A 19261-nucleotide genomic window follows, 5' to 3' on the forward strand; every position below is an offset into this window, starting at 1 on the left:
CTACATGTCCCGTCTGATGTTTTACTTGTAGGACTCATGTTTTAGTGCCTCTGATTATTATCAGTGACGTGAAAAGTTCACTTTGCAGTCGGGCCATTTTGAGACAAGACAGGTTCAAGTTTATAGTGTTGTTGTGTGTGTACAATGATGCAGCGGGAAAATGAAGTGTAATGCTTCGACTAGCCTGAGGTTTGAATTGGAAGCTCTGATGATCTGAATCATTGGCGTTTGGCTGGCAGCCCTTATTAACTCCCATTGTACTTTCAAACTTTTCTTCCCTGCTGGCTGCACTCCTTCTCAAGTTTAATTTACACAAGTACTAGTGCTTGACCTTCCAGATACACATTGACATATTTCTTGGTATCAGCTTTGAAGACTAAAGCCCAACTAATTAGATTAATGATTCCAGGATTCATCAGTGAATTCAGGGTGATGTTTGGTCATGCTGCTGAATAGTTCTTAGATTGTTTTAGTAACATGTCAGTAGTTGATGTTGCTGTCTGACAGTTTGCATGGTGTCTCTGTGACAGATTGGGGGTTTTAGTTTTTTGGACGATCATCCCTCCTTTTTCCCTTCATAGTTTCTGCTCCTTCCTGTTTCCTCCTTTCCGTCAAGAAGCTTCTCTGCTGGCAGGCATCAGCCGGCAGAGTTTAAACACGCACAGTTTTTGGACGCTGCCCAGAGTCTTAATGCAGTCTGCTTTTCAGACACTAACCCATGTTGTCAGCCACTGTGAGAGTGTGTGTGTTCAGATGGTCTCGGCTGTTGTCCACCTTGCTGTCACTGACTCTTGTCAGTTAAGCTCCTGGATGGCTCTATATCCTTCTACCTCTATTATAAAATTGGGTCTCAGAGTTTCCCAACCAGTGTGGGGTCGACTCACTTGAGGTCACAGCAAATTTTGGACTAGCAGAGTGTCTGCTATACAGATCTTCACAGGGCCACTCTGTTCCTAGGAAATAAATGGCTGTATTATTGAAAGCACTATACAATCTTTGCCTCTCAATCACCCAGTCTCTCTCTCTCTCACACACGCACGCACACACGGCAGCCAGTTACTATGCCAGGTTCTGGCCTGACCATCGGGAGCATTTGGGAAGTTGGGGTTCAGTGCCCAAGGACACTTCTACATGAGGTGGGGATCGAACCACCTGTGATTAGTGGATGACCCGCTTGATCTCCTTAGCCACAGCCGCTTAGTAATGGAGACCTGACCCTCGACCGGGGTCACTGTTATGGACCAGGTCTGGCTGTGCTGAGTGCCTTTTGGATCTGGACTGGTTGGGTTTGGGCAGGTTTTCCATGGGTCCATTTCGGTTTGGCCCTAAAAATACTGCATGTCCTGGAAAAGTCTTAAATTCAGCAATCTCTAGTTTGCTGAATTTAAGAACTTAAAAATGGTTTACTGGTTACTGTCTTCATTATCCATTTCTGTGTTTTTTTACTTTTTGGTGAATGGTTCAACTAATTTTAGAAACTGGATCCAGAGAATTATCTGCCATTTGATTAAGAAATTATTTAAACGTGTAATAATTAAGATTGTTGCTGTCAATGAACTGACTAATTGTTTCAGCTCAAAGTGCTTTACAATAAAGAAATTGCATGCACCAAGTCCTTCACATGAAAATAGACATAGAATGAACATAAAAACAGGGTTAGAATGCCATAATTAATGCAAAATAAGATGGAAAATGAAACTAAAAATAAAGATTAGAAATGTAGACAGAAGCAGGCAGAGAGGATCAGTTCAATGATTTAATTAAAGGCTTACAGAACCATGAGGCAGGCAATACCGGAGAAGGCAGTCCAAACAGGCAAACAAATCCAAAGTCCAAAAAAACATCAGGCAAGGTTCAAAAACAGGCAGGTAACAGATTACAGCGGCTAGCGAGCAAAGGCATGAGGCACATGGCAATGTAAAAAAAAGTGGCAGGGAATGAGTGGAAAAGGGCTGGTTAAATCAGAATCAGATTCAGAATCAGAAATCCTTTATTGTTCCCGAGGGGAAACTCTTTGTTACAGCAGCTCAGTGTCACGTCAGTGCACACAGGACTAGAAGTACTAAGCAAAAAATAGAATACACTATAATACAGGTCAGATAAATTAAGTACCAAGTGGGTATAAGTATAAAATTAAAACAAGTGTGAAGTACAAGGTGGATTTACCGGTTGATGATAATAATACGGTATAAAGTAATAGTAATAGTGAACTGTCAAGTAAAGTGTAGCTTATTAAGATGATTATGAGATGGTAGATATTGCACAGCAGTAATAGAGGTATGAATAAATATCATTAAATAGGGAATATTAAACTGAAACAGAGTATATTGCACAGCAGTATTAAACAGAGAATGTTGCACAATTATGTCAAGTATAGCAGAGATGTAATGATCCAATGTCCAGTTTAGTGACTTCGGGTCATACAGACTGACTCTTAGAGGGAGGAGTTAAAGAGTCTGATGGCCACAGGCAGGAAAGACTTCCTGTGGCGCTCTGTGGTGCATTGTGGGGGGATGAGTCTTCCGCTGAAGGTGCTCCTTTGTTTGACCAGCACATCATGGAGCGGGTGGGAGACACTGTCCAAGATGGCGTGTAGTTTACCCAGCATCCTCCTCTCTGACACCACCGCCAGAGAGTCCAGCTCCACCCCCACAATGTCACCGGCCTTACGGATCAGTTTGTTGAGCCTGTTGGCCTCAGCCTGCTGCCAATATCTGCAGGGCTGATGAGGAAAGTGGGATCAGGTGAGCGGGTGGGTGGGGGAAGGTCAGGTGACTGGGACCGGGGGGGAAGGGGGTAACTGCAGGACAAGAGGGAGTGGCTGGAGTCAGAGGAAAAGTGAGAGGGCATCTGGTGGACAGGTAGTGAATGGTTAGGTTTGGGGAAGTGGGAATGTGGCTGGAGAGAGAGCCCTTTTCCACCAAATTAGCTCTGGTTCCTGAACCGGTTCTGTTCAAGATTCTTGGAACCTTGGTGCTACCTAGCGAACCAGCTCGCGTTTCCACCAGTTTTGAGTGGAACCATTATAATCAAGGATGCGTCATCAACAGAGACCGTTGCACAATGCACACCTGTAGACGACGACCTGTAGAATATGACATGCCCACTTTGGTTTCCCAAGGAAAACCTGCTATTTTTTGGTTCCAGCTGAGAACCGACTTGTCGGGTCTGAACCAATTTAGATTTGGTTGAAATGCTCTGAACGGTTCCATTTTGGTGGAAAAGGCCTGTGCAGAATGTGACAATTTTACGGGTCCTTAATTTCCTAATTATTTCCTTGAAAGTTTCCTGGAAAGAACTACAGTATGTAGTCACGCATTTTTAAATCTGGCATAAATAATAGGGAAAATAGGAATTTTCTAGAAAGCTCAATTTAAACCCAAGTAAATATGAATTTATAATTGGAAGTATTCTCTCTATGTTGAATTGTATGTAGACAAATTTCCCATTTTCAATACAATTTTATTTATACAGCACCAATTCATAACAGAAGTTATCTTGTTGCACTTTTCCTACAGAGCAGGTCCAGACCGAACTCTTTATAATATTATTTACAGAGATCCAACAGATCCCACCATGAGCAAGCACTTTTCAGCTAACCTGCTGTGCTCTGACTAAAAGACTGTCTAGGTTGAATTAATTATTGTACAATTGTACAAATTGAACACTGTATGTAATTTCCCACAAATCAGTACCAAAATACATCATCCTTTCCAGGAAACTTCCTAGAAGTTGTTTGGAAATGATTCTGAAATAATGGACCATTAAAATAAAGCAACAGTGTTCAAAAATATGGAAGTGAGGACTAGCTTCATGGTAGAGATGAAATATGAAGAAAAAATGACTAACAGGCACTGAAAAGAGAGCAGAAGAGAGCAGAGTGAGTGCAGACAGAGAGTGATAGCATCAAACTGCAGGACAAGGACACATTGATGAACTGACTGTGTGTGTGTGTGTGTGTGTGTGTGAGAGAGAGAGAGAGACTGGTGGGAGTGAGTACAGATAGAGCTGTCAAGATGGTGATTTACTGATAGGGGGGGGCGACTGCTGAAGGGGAATCAATAAGAAGGAAACCGTGAAGGAAAAGAAACAGAGCAAAAGAAGAAATGGAGAGAAGGTGGACAGAGGGAGAAGGAAGGGTAGGGAAGGAAAGGGGGATAGTAAGGAATGAGGAAACAAATATAAGATGGGAGAAAGGGAAGCTGGAATTATAGAAGGAAAGAAGGAGAAATAAGGGAGGATAGGAAGGTATCCTGATTTCACAGATTCAGCTTCAGATGCTCACGGTGCTTCGCTGCTTTAGCTACAGCTGAGGACACTGAGGTCCGGTCTCTGGAAACAACCAGGGGTAGTTTATATGCACGCTTTAGGCTGATTCCACTATTTTGAGACAACGTACATTTAAATTTGTATACTTTTATCCAAAAATAAATCAAATCAAATCAAGGCTTCAGTATTTCTCCACCAGAATTCAGTTCCGGGCAACGTGGAGATCTGAAACAGCATTTAGACCTTCATGTCGGGAAATAAAATGCTTATGGATCCGTCATTTAAAAAAAACAAGATTTATTTGTTTTGATTGCTGTTTTTTTAAAGAGCAATACATGTTTCTGCTAGTTCCCTGGCCTTCTGTATATATGAAAATGCAACAGAGCAGTGGGGGGTCCATGCGGGGCAAGCGACTGTGTGACAGGCTCATTTCTGCCCCATTGTAACATGTCGGTCTCATGTCTCAATAAGCACCCTGGTCACTTTTACGTTCAAGTCCCGACAGCAGTCTTTCCAGGTCAGACCTGTACCATTTCCATGACGACACGAGCCTGCAGTGAAGGCTGTCACATTAACGTAAAGGCTGCAGCAGCACGAGGTACAACATGTAGAGAGAGAGAGACATTCTGTAGTACATGCATTATCTTCATCGTGTCTTCTGTTGAATTAACCGCGAACCACGGTCAAAGAGTCACTTGGATTCTTCTCACGTCGATCAGTCTATAACGAGTAAAATCAGCAGCTTCTGCTCCTTTCGTCCTGTAGGTGGCGCATTGAAGTAAATATGTGATTAACAAAATGACACAAATTGTTATTTTCGATCTGAGAGTTTTTTCTGTTTTATTTTAGCATTTTGAGTTACCACTCTTGTTTATTTATGGGTAGATCATATTTCGTCCTCCATATGTCAAGAGGTACAAAATTGGTCTGTAATTTCCCAATCATTTCCTAGGAAGTTTTCTAGAAAGAATGATTTAATCCCCCACTAATTATAGGGAGAGTAGCAACAAAGTTATGAATGACTTATTTTAGTTTAGTTTTAGTTTAATACGTTGTGTAGAGTTTATAATGATTTCCAGAGGGAACTTGTATAACTGAACACCTAACTGAATAGATTAAATATGAAAATGTTAATAATTAAAAGAAACTAGAGAATATTAGTTCTGTTCCTGGTTCTGTGTTTGTCCTATTATTTAAGAAAAAAACAAAGCTATGCTGAAAGGAAAAATCCAGTCATTAGTGAGAAATGACTTTTATGTAGAGTGTTGAATGTTTTCTAGACCCACAGAGGGTTCAGTTTTTATTCCTGATGTGTGTCTGATCAGAGTTTTCCTGCAGGAGACACTGAAGCTGTGAGGCTTTAAAAGAAGAATCCAAAACAAAGAAAGAACATCTGCTGCGCTTCAAAGTCGACTTTTGCCGTAATGACGTGACTTCAGGTTGTTCTGAGTCTCTGTTCAGTCTTTCCAGGAAACACACAGACGCTGAACGGCGGCTTTGACCGAACAAACTGCCTCTCTGATCAGGATGAAAGACTTTTTAGCAGCGTCGACATCAAAGACGAGAGAAGAGACGCCGCCGGCGCTCGCCGTTGTCAGAGCCTTTCGCAAGATTAAACAAAATATAAAAACATAAAAACAGAGAATACATCAGGTTGTGGCTTGAGTTATCCTGCAGAGCAAAGCACTGCAGGTCGGAGGTCAAACTCAGTCATGTTCTCTGCTGTGAAGAGACACATCTGCCAAAACTAATGACAGATATGAATAAATACATCAACCAAAACATGAATAAATGAATAAACAGATACAAGCATGAGAAAATAAACACAACCTGTAGTCCTTCTCCACCTGCTGCCAGAGAACAGCATTATGGGTTATGGGTTTGATTCCACCTGCGGTTCAACACCTCGAGCCAGGCAGCAGTGGTTGTGGGTTTGACCCCCCTGTAAAACCGTTTGATTGTCTCAGTGTGAAAAGTTCTGGTTCATGTTGGAAAAGATGAGCACACACAACCAGAATCTGGTCACAGAAATATTGGAATCATGAAGATAAATCTGCAGGAGCCAAACATTTTAATGCTAATGATCACAATGTTATTCAGCTTTGCTTCATCGATGTTCAGTTTATGTAGATGCAAAATATATTTCTACCTAGATTTCTCAGTTCTGTTAGCATGGAAATACTGACTGCTGAGGTAGCTAATTTTACATCTGACCAAGAAAGACACGTGTGTTAAAAAAACAAAAAAAGTGCACAAATAGAGGAAATACCAAACCCAGAGATACATTTCATCATATTCCTCTCCATAAACATCACAAAGATTTATCGGTTACTGCAGTTAAATGCAGAGGTGGAAGTAACGAATTACATGTACTCCTGTCGCTGTAATTGAGTAGCTTTTTCGTGTGTTTGTACATTTTTGAGTATTTTTCAAAGGCAGTAATTTACATCCGTACTGAGTAAATGATTTATTTTTGCCTTAAAATGATCAACAGGGGAAAAAGCTGACTTGGACCAGACACCAGTCAAATGCATCGCATCAAAAACCAGCCAACCAGATCAGAATGTCATGCATCACGCCAAAACAGCTCGAGGGGTTGATTTTCAAGGAGTCCGACTCCGATCCGAAGAAGCAGAGCTCCAGTTACACATCAAAATATGTCGTATGTGACAAACTAAATATCTCTCCAACGCTGCATGTTAGAGACTTGCTTTTTTTTGCCCAGAAGCTAACTGCTGTGCCTTCCCGGGGCTCCGGGGCCATCTTATCCCTTTCAGACGCTTTCTAATCCAGCCTTCAGCTGCTGTGTCTTTCTGGAGACTTGTGTGTGGAAGCTCTGATCTCCCTTTAATTATAACTGGGAGCTGACGGCTACATTTTACACAGTAAGCATGTGGAAGGTAACCTTGGTAACCAAAATGTGTTTGTTATAAAAATCAACGTGGGGGAAGTAACTAAGTAACTTTTACTTTGAGTACTTTTTAAGTCAGCTACTTTTTACTTTTTTACACAAATACTTTTACTTTTACTTGAGTACAATGTCAGACAAGTAACAGTACTTCTACTTGAGTAGGATATTTCAGTACTCTTCACACCTGTGGTTAAATGTGCCATAGTGAGGAGAAAACTACAGAGGAGGAACAGACCATTGCTGTGGAACTTGGAGCTCAGAGTTCACAAGGCTTCGCAGTGAACATGTTCTAAATAATACGTTGAGAATCATTTGGACTTGTTACAGAAGGTGTACTACAATGAGTCAGGAAATGTGGGCTACTCATGACGTTACTATGGCAACTTTAGTTTATATGTGAACTAAATAGAATCAGTTGAGGTTTATTCCACACATTGATCCTAATTCAAATGAGATTTTGCTGAACAGCGTGTTTGGCCAGTGCCTCTGTCACCTAAAACTGCAATAACTTCTTTTTTGTCAACTTGGGGGCATGCTCCACTATAACAGTTGCTAACTGTGTCTGTCCACTTGGTGCTGAGCAGATGTTGGAGTGTAGTGTACAGTGGGTTTCTAATGCGTTTTCACTGCCAACAGCTGCCTGATGTGGCCAAAAATGACACTATGTGAGCTGTGAGAGTGAAGGGTAAGGTAAAAAGGGTAACGTTGTGGTCCGTAAAATTCATTAAAATTAATTGTGGGATTGTCACTTCGGGCGGCCCCTTTCACCTTATACATTTCATCCATTGTTATTATAAAAATATTCATTATAGCCACTTAAATCCACGTTACGTTCATATGAAGTCTGCAGCAGTGGCGTAACGTTAGTCTTTAGCTAATAAAGAAACAGACTTGTTGTGTGGGATGAACCTGAGGTGGAGAGGGGGCTGCTCATTTTATATTGTTTTTATTTCATTGTTTCATAACGCGGCAGTGAACTATAGTAGTAGTATAGTGAACGTTTACCAGGTTGCTAACATTTTATCCAGCTGCCGCCAAAGTTGAGCTAAGGTAGCATCTGGATAAATGCTACTGTTTTTAGGCATGTAAACACCTGAGCGGGGACAGTATATGTGTCACATCTGTGTATTTCCCTCATTGTACCACTGTGTGTGAGACAAATGGTCAGACGGTGGAAACTGGCCCCATTTAATGACTGATTCAGGAAAAACCAAGTTAGTCATTGTCCTTCACTGTGACTTCACTCGTGGATGTTTTGACCTGCATCATACACTGCCAGTGTGTGTTTTCCTCTATCAGTCATGAAAAGTTGGGGCTGACATCTGATTGGTTAATCCTGTGGAATTCATTGGGATAGAAGGAATATTACACTGTGTCAATGAGACAGGAGTTAATAGGAAGAATTTATCTCTGTTGTTCTTTTATATTCCACTACCCTTACAGCCATGGCCAGAACTTCTATGGGGCCCTGGGGCCCCCAATGACATCCCTATTTGTGGTCATTTAGAGAGGCAATAATGCAGGACACATGTTAAGGTCCTCATCATCTCAATTAATATAATGCCAGTGGTGTCTATTCACAAACAAATTTGCAATTAATCAGTTTGCTGACACAGAATGAATATGGGGCCTCTGGGGTCCCCGAGGGTCTTGGACCCTGCAGCAGTTGCTGCAGCCCAGTTGTGATGATCGCTTTTGATCTTGCGTTATGAGATGTTTTTTTAACCTCCAGACTTACTACTTTATTTATTTTGTTTTGATGTATTGTATCTTGCATTGAATGTGGCACATCCACCACTGGACACCCTGCTGTATTTCATCCCTGTTATGAACCACACCTGTGTGGTTGCAGCTCTGTTGTCAGTTTATGTGATGGAGAGCATTTGTATTAATGAATAATGAATAATATTATAATAATAATTATATGTTCTATCAGTGATCTCATGTTTCTGTGCTTTCATGTAACTCCTCCTCATCTCTTCTCCTCCTATAGCCTCAGACGCCTCCTCATCTTCCTCCTCCTCCTCCTCCTCTAGTCTCGGAGGTTTTGTGGACTTCACTTTCACCCAGGAGCCTCAGGACACGGTGACGGTGCGAGGGGGCGTGCTGCAGCTCGACTGCCAGGCGGAGTCCGATGCAGTGGCAGGACCTCCCACCATCACATGGCGTAAGGACGGCGTGCTGCTGAGTGCAGTGGTGGATGAGCGGCGGCGGCAGCTGGCTAACGGCTCACTGCTAGTGCAGAATGTTGTACACTCACGGCACCACCGGCCTGACGAGGGCGAATACCAGTGCCTCGCCACACTGGACGGACTGGGGAGCATCGTTAGCCGGACCGCCAGGGTCACTGTGGCCGGTAAGAGTCTGCTGTATTCTATTCTATCCTATTCTAACACACAAATGATGTTTTGCTAACAGCACATACAGGTAGCTGTTCACTAGTTTTATCAGATCTTAGCAGAACTTTCAGATTACTTGATTTTATTGAACTGTCTGCATGACTTAGCCATTGTATATGGCTCAGCCCTTGATTGATTCAGATCCTCCATTTAAATCCAAACTTGCTCTTAAAATAATTATAAATGCCACCTCCTCACATGCAGAGATCAGCTGCGGTGTGCCACAGGGCTCAATTTTAGGTCCTCTTCTTTACAGTTTGCTTCCACTTGACTCGATATAATATAATCAAAATAATCTCAACTCAAGGTCCACTTACTGGCTTTTTCCCAACATGGTCTCCTAAGAAGAGGAGAGGAGAGGAGAGAAGGAAACAAGAGGAGAGAAGGAGAGGAGAGATTCCCTCATTCAGATTAATGCTGCCATAATACCTTGACCTGTCCTTGACAGTTACCATGGCAACTCTCTCTCTCACACACACACACACACACACACACACACACACACACACACACACACACACACACACACGTACACAGACTTAATATTGCTCAGCTTCCTCCATTTATTTTACTGTTCATATTTATTTAATAGAACCAAAGTAATTCTACTGTAATGTAATTTAGTAAGTGGAGTGTGGCTTAAGATCAATACCATTTATGGAAGACATTAAGACAGAGAGCCACAGAGGCTTAAGTGCATTACCATCACCAACAGTATGCGCTGTCTACACTGTGGGACAATATACTGTACTTTACAAGTTTGAGGGATTTCAAATTTGTATTTGCTTTGCAAGAGGAAAAAATGTATGTGGAGTGAAAGACAAATCTGAGACTAATCAAACATTGGATGATTTACATCATCAATTAGCCACAGAGTGCAACAAATTAAGTTTGTGCTGACATAGTTTAATGCCCAATAATTTGGTCTTTGTGACCTGCTGTGCTGTCACCACTCAACAGACATATCAAGAACATTACCACTACTAAATAACAATTTAGTTACTTTCCAGCACTGTTTACCTGGCCATAGTCCTCTCTCAGCCTGAGATACTGTACATCGCGTGGCAGTGAAGCATCTCCATTTCCTTTATTAAAATGTAAAACAATAAAATTTAAATGTCTTGCTTCATTTCTGTTTCTAGTGGTGTCTATTTCTAGCTGTGTGCCGATTGTCAACTGCAGCTGTCAAGGTTGTCAAGGTGTTTCGTGACGCAAGGATAAGGGCGGAGCCAGCTGGTGACGCAAATAAAAAATCCTCCGTAGACCAGACCGTGTCATTTAACAATGCTCTGTTTGGCCACGCCTTCGAAGACCGCATCCTTCAAACGATGCAGAATTGAGAGACCGCTGAAACACTGCTGGAAGGTGTCCTTACTACTCTGACATTCTAGAATTTTCTTCAGTTCCTCATATCTATCAGCAATAAAAAAAAAAAAGTAGTCTTCAGTTAATCTCTGGAGCAGCCATCAACTGAATGAAGCTGATCACCACTTTTCTGATGATGACCTCTTTCCAGTTCAAATCATACTTTTGTGAGAACCTTTACTGCTGTTGCTTCAACTGAAACTGATCACATCTGGTTTACACAGTGTCCATAGTAATGCCCTCCATCAGTCAGGTCATACAGGATAGAACTCCTGTGTCTATAGGACTGCACCTCATGATTATTTTCTTTGCTGATTAATCTGTTAAAAACAAAATTCTATTAATGGATCTGTCATATAAAAACACCAGTGCATGCTGGCGGTCACAGTTTGATGAAGCCAACATAACCACATCATCTGCAAAGAGCAGAGAAGCAATTCCGAGATCCACAAACTGGACAACCCCCGGCTGCACCTTGAGATCCTAGCCATTAAAGTCACGAACAGAATCGCTGACGAGATACAACCCTGGTGGAGTCCAATGTCCCGCTGAAAATGTAATTATATATATTCAAGAAGCAAAACTTTCTTGCACAATCATATAAGCTCACTATGAAAGTCTGACATAATTCCATACATTTGTGCATAAAACTACTAATTTCTGGTTGTTACATGGCAAAGACAAACCACTGAAATAAAGCATTACATGCAGTTGTAAATAACATAACAGTTATGTAATATTAAAGAATTTTGTATCTATATGGGGAATTTTATTTATTTATTTTTTTGCTTAGTACTTCTAGTCCTGTGTGCACTGACGTGACAGTGAGCTGCTGTAGCAAAAGAGTTTCCCCTCGGGGATCAATAAAGTATTTCTGATTCTGATTCTGAATTGAAAGCTGACTGACATTAGCAGCCAGCAATGCTAGGCAGGAAAGGCATAAACATAGAACAAACAAATAAAAAAAAAATCACCCAGTCAAAACACCTACGAAACCGCAACACCCACAAGACCAAGACGACTCTGAGTCAAAACACCCACAAGACGAGATAATAAAAAAAGGTGTTGAGACACGACTTGAGCACTGCGGTCCTGCCTTGTGCTGCGTTGGTGCTAGTTTCTTCCTTGAGTTTCAACTGTATTTTACAAACTAGGGGATTTTACCTATATGTAATAAAAGAGGTGACAGATGGACCAATTTTGACATTTTTATGGTCTGTTTGGTAGGCGAGTGAAGTAAGCGGAAGTGGTGCTGATATTGTTAAATGTTAGTTGATACACTAATGAAGACTCCACGGCACTGCAGGGGCTGGTTAGTGCCCAAAACGATATACAGCATGTCAAACCACTTTGCAGTTTTTCAGTTTTGCTTCTAATTGCTTACACCACTTCCTTCTAAATGGCCTCCTCTTCCCAAGTACTAATAAGGGCCTGGACACGTTGGTTTGTCCAACATGCATTCCGTATTGTTCTTTTTTAAACGTATTGGTTGTACTGGTTGATACAGACGCAGAGGTAAAAATGGTAGTTATTGTTGTTGTGTTTGTTATACACACACACACACACACACACACACAGACACACAATCAGAAATAATTCACAACAAATCCAGTATTACATTAAAATATAAATCAGTTTTGCCTGCATGTCATTCACACACACACAGGCAACACACAACACATTACAAGGCAAAATTCTAATGAACAGCAGAGGCTTAAAAATTCAATTAGTAGTCTGACTGTGTGTGTGGAGGGGGGTGTTCAGAGATGACTGTAAACTAGGAATTAATTAGAAACACTGAACACTCAGAGAGAGAGAGAGAGAGAGAGAGAGAGAGAATGAGCAGAGAGAGACAATAAAGAGGAATAGAAAGAGACTACAGCTGAAGGATGAGAGAAAGAGAGAGGAAGAAAAACGAAACATAAATAATACACAGACTGAACACTCAGTACAAAGAAATTCAAAGATTGAGACAATAAAGAGAGGGAAATAGAGAGAGAGAGAGAAAGAGAGAGTCTAGCAGAGTATATAGAGAAAGACAATTTGAATTTAACATCATTTTATTTATCTACAATTCAGCACTGACACTTGTTTCATTCATTGACAATAAAACCAAATACAGCAATTTAAAGCAATGTTCATTTTGGTACAAAACTAAATAGAAAGTAACATTTTAAATTAAAAACTGTGACCAGATGCATTACAATTGCACTCATAATCTTATAGATCCTTGTTGGTGGATTATGTCAATACAGGTTAATAACTTTTCTGCTTAAAACTAGCTTGAATGCGTCTCCTTGGAGTTTAAAGGCCAGTTAAAGCTGAACTGTGGCCCATCCTCAAACATGACAAAATAGCCAAGACTGAGTTATAGTTCCTTTCTTGACCCCAAATTTGGTAGCAGAACATTGGCTGAACTGTTTTATTTCCACAGAGAATATAACAGTTGTCGGGGTAGTTAATACCAAAATATTTTGTAAATGGACTGCATTTACTTTACAGTTTGCCTTTTTCAGTCACCCATTCACACACACACACAATGGCAGTTAACTACCAAAACTTTTAGGTTTGGTGTCTTGCTCAAGGACACTTCCACATGTAGACAGGAGGAGATGGTGATCAAACCACCAACCCAGGGATTAATGGACAACCCCTACCTGCTGAGCCACAGAGGTAGTTGAATTGAAAATGGCCATAGGTAATCATCACAGACGCTAAGGAGAGCCAACACTAGCTTGCTTCCTTGACATCTCCTATTCTCTCTTGGACCTCTGATAGCCTTGGGTTCAGGAGGTGCGGATCCAGCCAGAGGTTCAACCTAGTAAGGCTTGGGACCGCCGTGATCTTCTGAATCATATAGTGCTGATCTTTTGACCTATATAGGTAGTTCCTCCACCTTATATTATCCTTCAATGATGAAAGTGCCCTGAGAGTCCTCGTTTTCCATTCTAGCAGCTTGTGCGTGCTTGCTCACTGTCACACTGTCATGGCTCACTGAGACACTTCGAATAGAACAGAGCCATCTTTAATGTTATTAGTAACACCTGTGCTTTTCCTACAAGTCCAAACATCTGCTGTGGAAAAGGCCTATTTAGCTGCTTAATTTTATCCAATGCTTTTGCTGCTCATCTCAAGCTAAGGTGTTATTTCCCTCAGTGTTATTTCCCAACCACTCCTAACACAAACTATCATCCTTAAACTCCTGAGTTCACAGCCGTGGAGTCAGAGACAGAGACAGAGCGGCCTTTAGTCCATCCATCCCCAATTAGCCGTCAACTCTCTGAGGATTTGACAAATCCCAATTAACGGCGATGAGGAGGAGCAAGGTTCGACCCACAGAAGCAAATAATAATCGTTCCCAAGGCAAAGATTCAGAGTAAGAGTGTCCTCAAATCCCTCGACTGCCCTCGCCTGTTTGCTGTGATTTGCATGTTATTATCCATACTAGTTATTTCGATCCATTTGTCTAATGACTATGAAAATAGCAGGGAGACTACAGCCACCATCACCATGGAAATTGAAGACATGGTGTTTTTTTGGGGGGGGGTGGATATGGAGGTAGGTGGTTTGCATCCTAAAAAATGGAAGTTTAAGTGAAGGCATGTTGAGTTAAGGGTCAAGGTTTCTTCTTCTTCCTTCATCTTGATTTTTTCATTCTGTGTGATCAGAATCTCCTATCTGAGTCAAGATCACTGTAAACTCCCTGCTCTACACTTTGGATTTATGAGGCTGTTCACTCTGTTTGTCAAATTCAGGCAACATGTTCTCAGATCAGTTCCAATGAAAAAGGAACAGGATGCCACTGATTTATAAAGTAACAAAAAACTACAAATCTGCCTATTTGCACTTTGTAAACAACTTAGGTCTTAGGTAGTTGTTTAGTCTAATTTTCAGCCTTCAGATTGTGGAAAAACTTCAGCCAAAAAGGTGAGATAATTCCACCTGCATGTTCCCAGATCAGTTTATTTGTTTCTGGAAATTTCTAGAAGGGCAGTGTTAGTATCTAAAAAGTAGACAGAATTTCGGTGGCCCTGAGGGTCAAAACACAATGACATTTCAGAAAACACAACAACATTTCACAAAACACAAACATTTCACAAAATAAAATAATAATAAAACTTTATTTATAGAGCACTTACAATACAAAACAATACAAAGTGCTTCACAATAAGAGAAAACATAAACATTTCAGATGGAAAAGGAGGGACAACACTTCTTGTTTGTGATTGGACAGAACCAAGTCCTGGCAGCAGTTCAATGTCATTTCCTGTTTGTGTAGCCTAGCCTACTACTCTCAGCTGTGTCTTTGCACAAATTCTAAACTGAGTTTGAAAGGATGGAGAACGTGCTCACTTTAAAGCAGAAACATGGCCTCTGTATTAAAAGAGAGACAGTAATGCAAATGCTTCGTGAACTGAATCAACGCAGAACGTGTGTCGTGGACACGTTGTAGGCATGTAAACGGTTAAATGACTAATTAAAACTGTTTGGACAGGTTCTTCCGCAGAATCATGTGGCTCAAATGTGGACCAACAAACAACAACCCTGAAGTAATAAAAAACAACTTCTATATCCAAACGCCCTGCTTCAGAAAGCGGGATTAGTGAGTTTGTTAACCCTGAGATGAGGGAAACTCTTTTCCTTTCCAGAAAGAGAGGTAACTTGACTGACTCTGTGAAGCTGCTCACTGGCAGGTTTACTTCAGCAACATGACCAGTTTCATGATCAATCTGTCATCAATGTAAGGGCAGAGACAGCGATCTCTGGACATTGTGGATTCATCCTCAGCTCTGAATTAAATCTATACATTGTCTTTTATAACACTGTGACTGTGTGGACATTACAGTAAGGCAGCTGTCAGGTTGTCAACTGTTTTTAATACACTTATTTTTGATAACAATTAACATCTTCATAATTACAGTCCACAATAATTTTTAAAATTAGGCTACATTATTTTTGTAACTATGACAGCAAACTCACTGTGAGTCAACTGTTTAGCTGTAGGGGGGCCGCCTCTATTTTCTGAGGAGGCCTTCAACATCTGCCGGACAATGCTGAGGATGTTTTATGAGTCTGTGGTGGCCAGTGCTATCCTGTATGCTGTTGCATGCTGGGGCAGCAGGTTGAGGGTAGCGGACGCCAACAGACTCAACAAACTGATCTGTAAGGCCAGTGACATTGTGGGGGTGGAGCTGGACTCTCTGGCGGTGGTGTCAGAGAGGAGGATGCTGGCCAAACTACACGCCATCTTGGACAGCGTCTCCCACCCGCTCCATGACGTGCTGGTCAAACAAAAGAGTACATTCAGCGAAAGACTCATACGCCCAAAAAGCACCACAGAGCGCCACAGGAAGTCATTCCTGCCTGTGGTCATCAGACTCTTTAACTCCTCCCTCTAAGTGTCAGTCTATATGACCCTACGTCACTAAACTGGACATTGGATCATTAACATCACTGTAATACTTGAAATAATTGTTCAATATTCTCTGTTTAATACTCCTGTGCAATATACTCTGTTTTCAGTTTAATTTATTGATATTTATTCATATGTCTGTTACTACTGTGCAATATCCACCGTCTCATAATCATCTTAATAAGCTACACTTATTACTTACTCATTATTGCACTATTACTTATTACATATATTATTACATTGTATTATACCGTACATACTTATCAACCTCTAAATCCACTTGGTACTTACACTTATTTTAGCTTTTATACTTTATATCCACTTGTACTTAATTTATCTTACCTGCATTATAGTGTATTATATTTTGATTTGCTTAGTACTTCTATTCCTTCTATTCTCAAGAGTGCATTGACGTGATAGTGAGCAGCTGTAACGAAAGAGTTTCCCCTCTGGAATCAATAAAGTATTTCTGATTCTGATTCTGAAATACTTCTTGAGACTGGGGCATTTTATAATCAACACTAAACGTCATCCACGTCAATGAATGATCTGGTAATCTGTTACAGTTTGTTAAGCAGGGTGGCTTGGAAAACAAGGGATTGGACCCAAATGCAGACAGCAGAGACAGAGCTGGTGAGATTCAATGATTTATTAGAGGAAAAAATGCTTACGCAGAATCCAAGCAGGCAATAGTCACAGCCAGGGGAGCATGCCAACAGAGGCAAGTCCAAAGGAGCAACCAAGAATCAAAATTCAAACTGACAGGTACAAAGTCCAACAGATGAAAGAAAATCCCAAAACACAAGAATGGGAAGGAACACTTGACATGTAGAACAAAGACAAACTGACAAAGAAACAAGGGAAGCACACAGACTATATACACTCAGGTGAGGGGAGATAACAAAACACATGTGAAACTAATAAGGGTGGGGCAGATAAACAAAACTGGAGGGAAAACCACACAAAGACAGTAAGTAAAACTACAAGACACATGAGAAGAAGAGTGTATATCAAAATAAAACAGCAAATGCCTAAACCAAAACCTCATCAACAATGATCTCTAATCAAATTGAATAAAGGTCCATCCTCTACCACCTGCAAGACAAACAATACCTTCAATTCTAGGCAATTTTCTAGACATTCAAATGGAGCTACAATGTAATCGACCACAGCTTTACACTTTGGTGACACTGATGTAACATAGAAGACTGATCCTACCATTAAGCACACATTCTAGAATCTCTTAAAAAGCTTTCTCTGTGTTTATTAACGTAATCATCAATTGCAACTTGGATTTAAATCTCCACAAATACAGATTGCATCCACAAAAAAGGATGATGCAACTCTTCCCCAGGGAGGATTCTCAAGTGGAAGGTAACCGGAGAATACAGCAAAACAATATCCAGATATCTTATGTTTAAATGAAAGGCCTATAATGCCATCAACCTTTTCAATAATTTCAATCTTATCTACTTGAAATAAACTAGACCTTACTAACAACCCTACACCTCCTGATGCTCTAAATGCTTTCATATGCGTTTTCCTATTTAAACCAAACCATACATACGCCTCCAACTCAATGACATTTTCCCCTTGAAGATGACTCTGATTTAGAGAAACAATATCTGCATTAGTTGACTGTAAAATGGATTCTCTGAGATCACGATTTGCTAAAGTCCATCCATTGATATTCCAGTGTAAAAGTGAAATATACTCATGTAGGCTGTGTTAAGTATAAAGATCCCCATGCAATCTCTGCCTCATTGTCCTCTCTCCCATTTCTCTAGTCCTTTCGGGTCTCGCTGGTAGCCTGAGCCTCATTCCCGGGGTGCTCATTTTGGTTCTCATGTCTATTATGCTCCTCTCTCTCGGGCTGTTCTTTTCTATCTCACAGCTGTTGCTGTCTTCTTTCCCAACCACTTCCCGTGATGAAGTAATCTTTCTTAGCAGTGTTTTAAAGTTCAGCTTAATCAGTCAGTCAGTGTGAGATTTGGCTGAAAATGTGCTGGTGTGGTTGTGTGATTGAACTGAAAATAGTGATGATATGATAATGATTAAACAGCATTAGGTCAGAATTAAATCAGAAGGATGTGACGCTGACATGTGGCTGCCTTGCTGGTTTGCCTTTCAGACAGATGCATTTTTCTGAAAGGTCAGATATAAGATTCACAGTTGCATTACTACTTGGATGTTGATTTTAATTGTGGTATTTAAAATTCAGAAACTGGTAACTATAGTAACGTCCATATGACATCAAAGCTGAGCTTTAAAGCTAGCTATTAAAAAAGCTAAACATTAGCTTCCTGGCTGTCAATCGCACATCTTTTATTACTTAAGTAACACAAGCTGAAAGGCAAAATTGTCCCATTCTGGAAAGTTGTTGCACAATGTGCCTTCATGTGTTATAATGCATGGGTACTTCATGTATTAATCCCATGGGGACAAAAACCTGGTCACACAACAACATTATGAGGACTCACAACAATTTTTAAAAACATTTATGGATTCGACATGTAGCAGTTATGGTGAAGCGTTAAGTTAAGCCTCCAGAAATTAAATCTACATCAATACAGTGTCCTCACAAGTGACAAAAACAAGACTGTACGGGTGTGTGCGCAGCTGCAGGCAGCAATGTGATCCACATAGGAACAGACAGCAGCAGAACTTATATAAGACACACGATCCAAATTCACATCAGCGTTCCCGTCGCCTCCAATCTGTGTGATGTCACGGCGGCTCAAGTCCTTGCCGCCGTGAAGATGAATAAACCTGCATCTAGCGGCAGCTCATCCTACAATTCAAAAGTCAAACTGAAGCTTTTCTAATGTTGCAGAACAGAAAGAGAAAGTTTGTGTTTGTGTCAGTTAAAGTTTCCTGGCTGTTTGTGTGTCAAGTTAAAACAGA

General features: G+C 40.8%; 1 protein-coding gene across 4 annotated transcripts in view; it reads left to right on the forward strand.

The window, feature by feature from the left end:
* Positions 1-19261, forward strand: part of dcc (DCC netrin 1 receptor) — a 298212-nt gene that overhangs the window by 89432 nt on the left and 189519 nt on the right. For all 4 annotated transcript variants that reach the window (XM_044173877.1, XM_044173878.1, XM_044173879.1 and 1 more), the window contains one exon: positions 9174-9536. In XM_044173877.1, the coding sequence (XP_044029812.1) occupies positions 9174-9536 (363 nt within the window). The remainder of the gene's footprint in view (positions 1-9173; positions 9537-19261) is intronic.

Source organism: Siniperca chuatsi, linkage group LG18 (assembly GCF_020085105.1).
Source record: "Siniperca chuatsi isolate FFG_IHB_CAS linkage group LG18, ASM2008510v1, whole genome shotgun sequence".
Lineage (NCBI taxonomy): Eukaryota > Metazoa > Chordata > Actinopteri > Centrarchiformes > Sinipercidae > Siniperca > Siniperca chuatsi.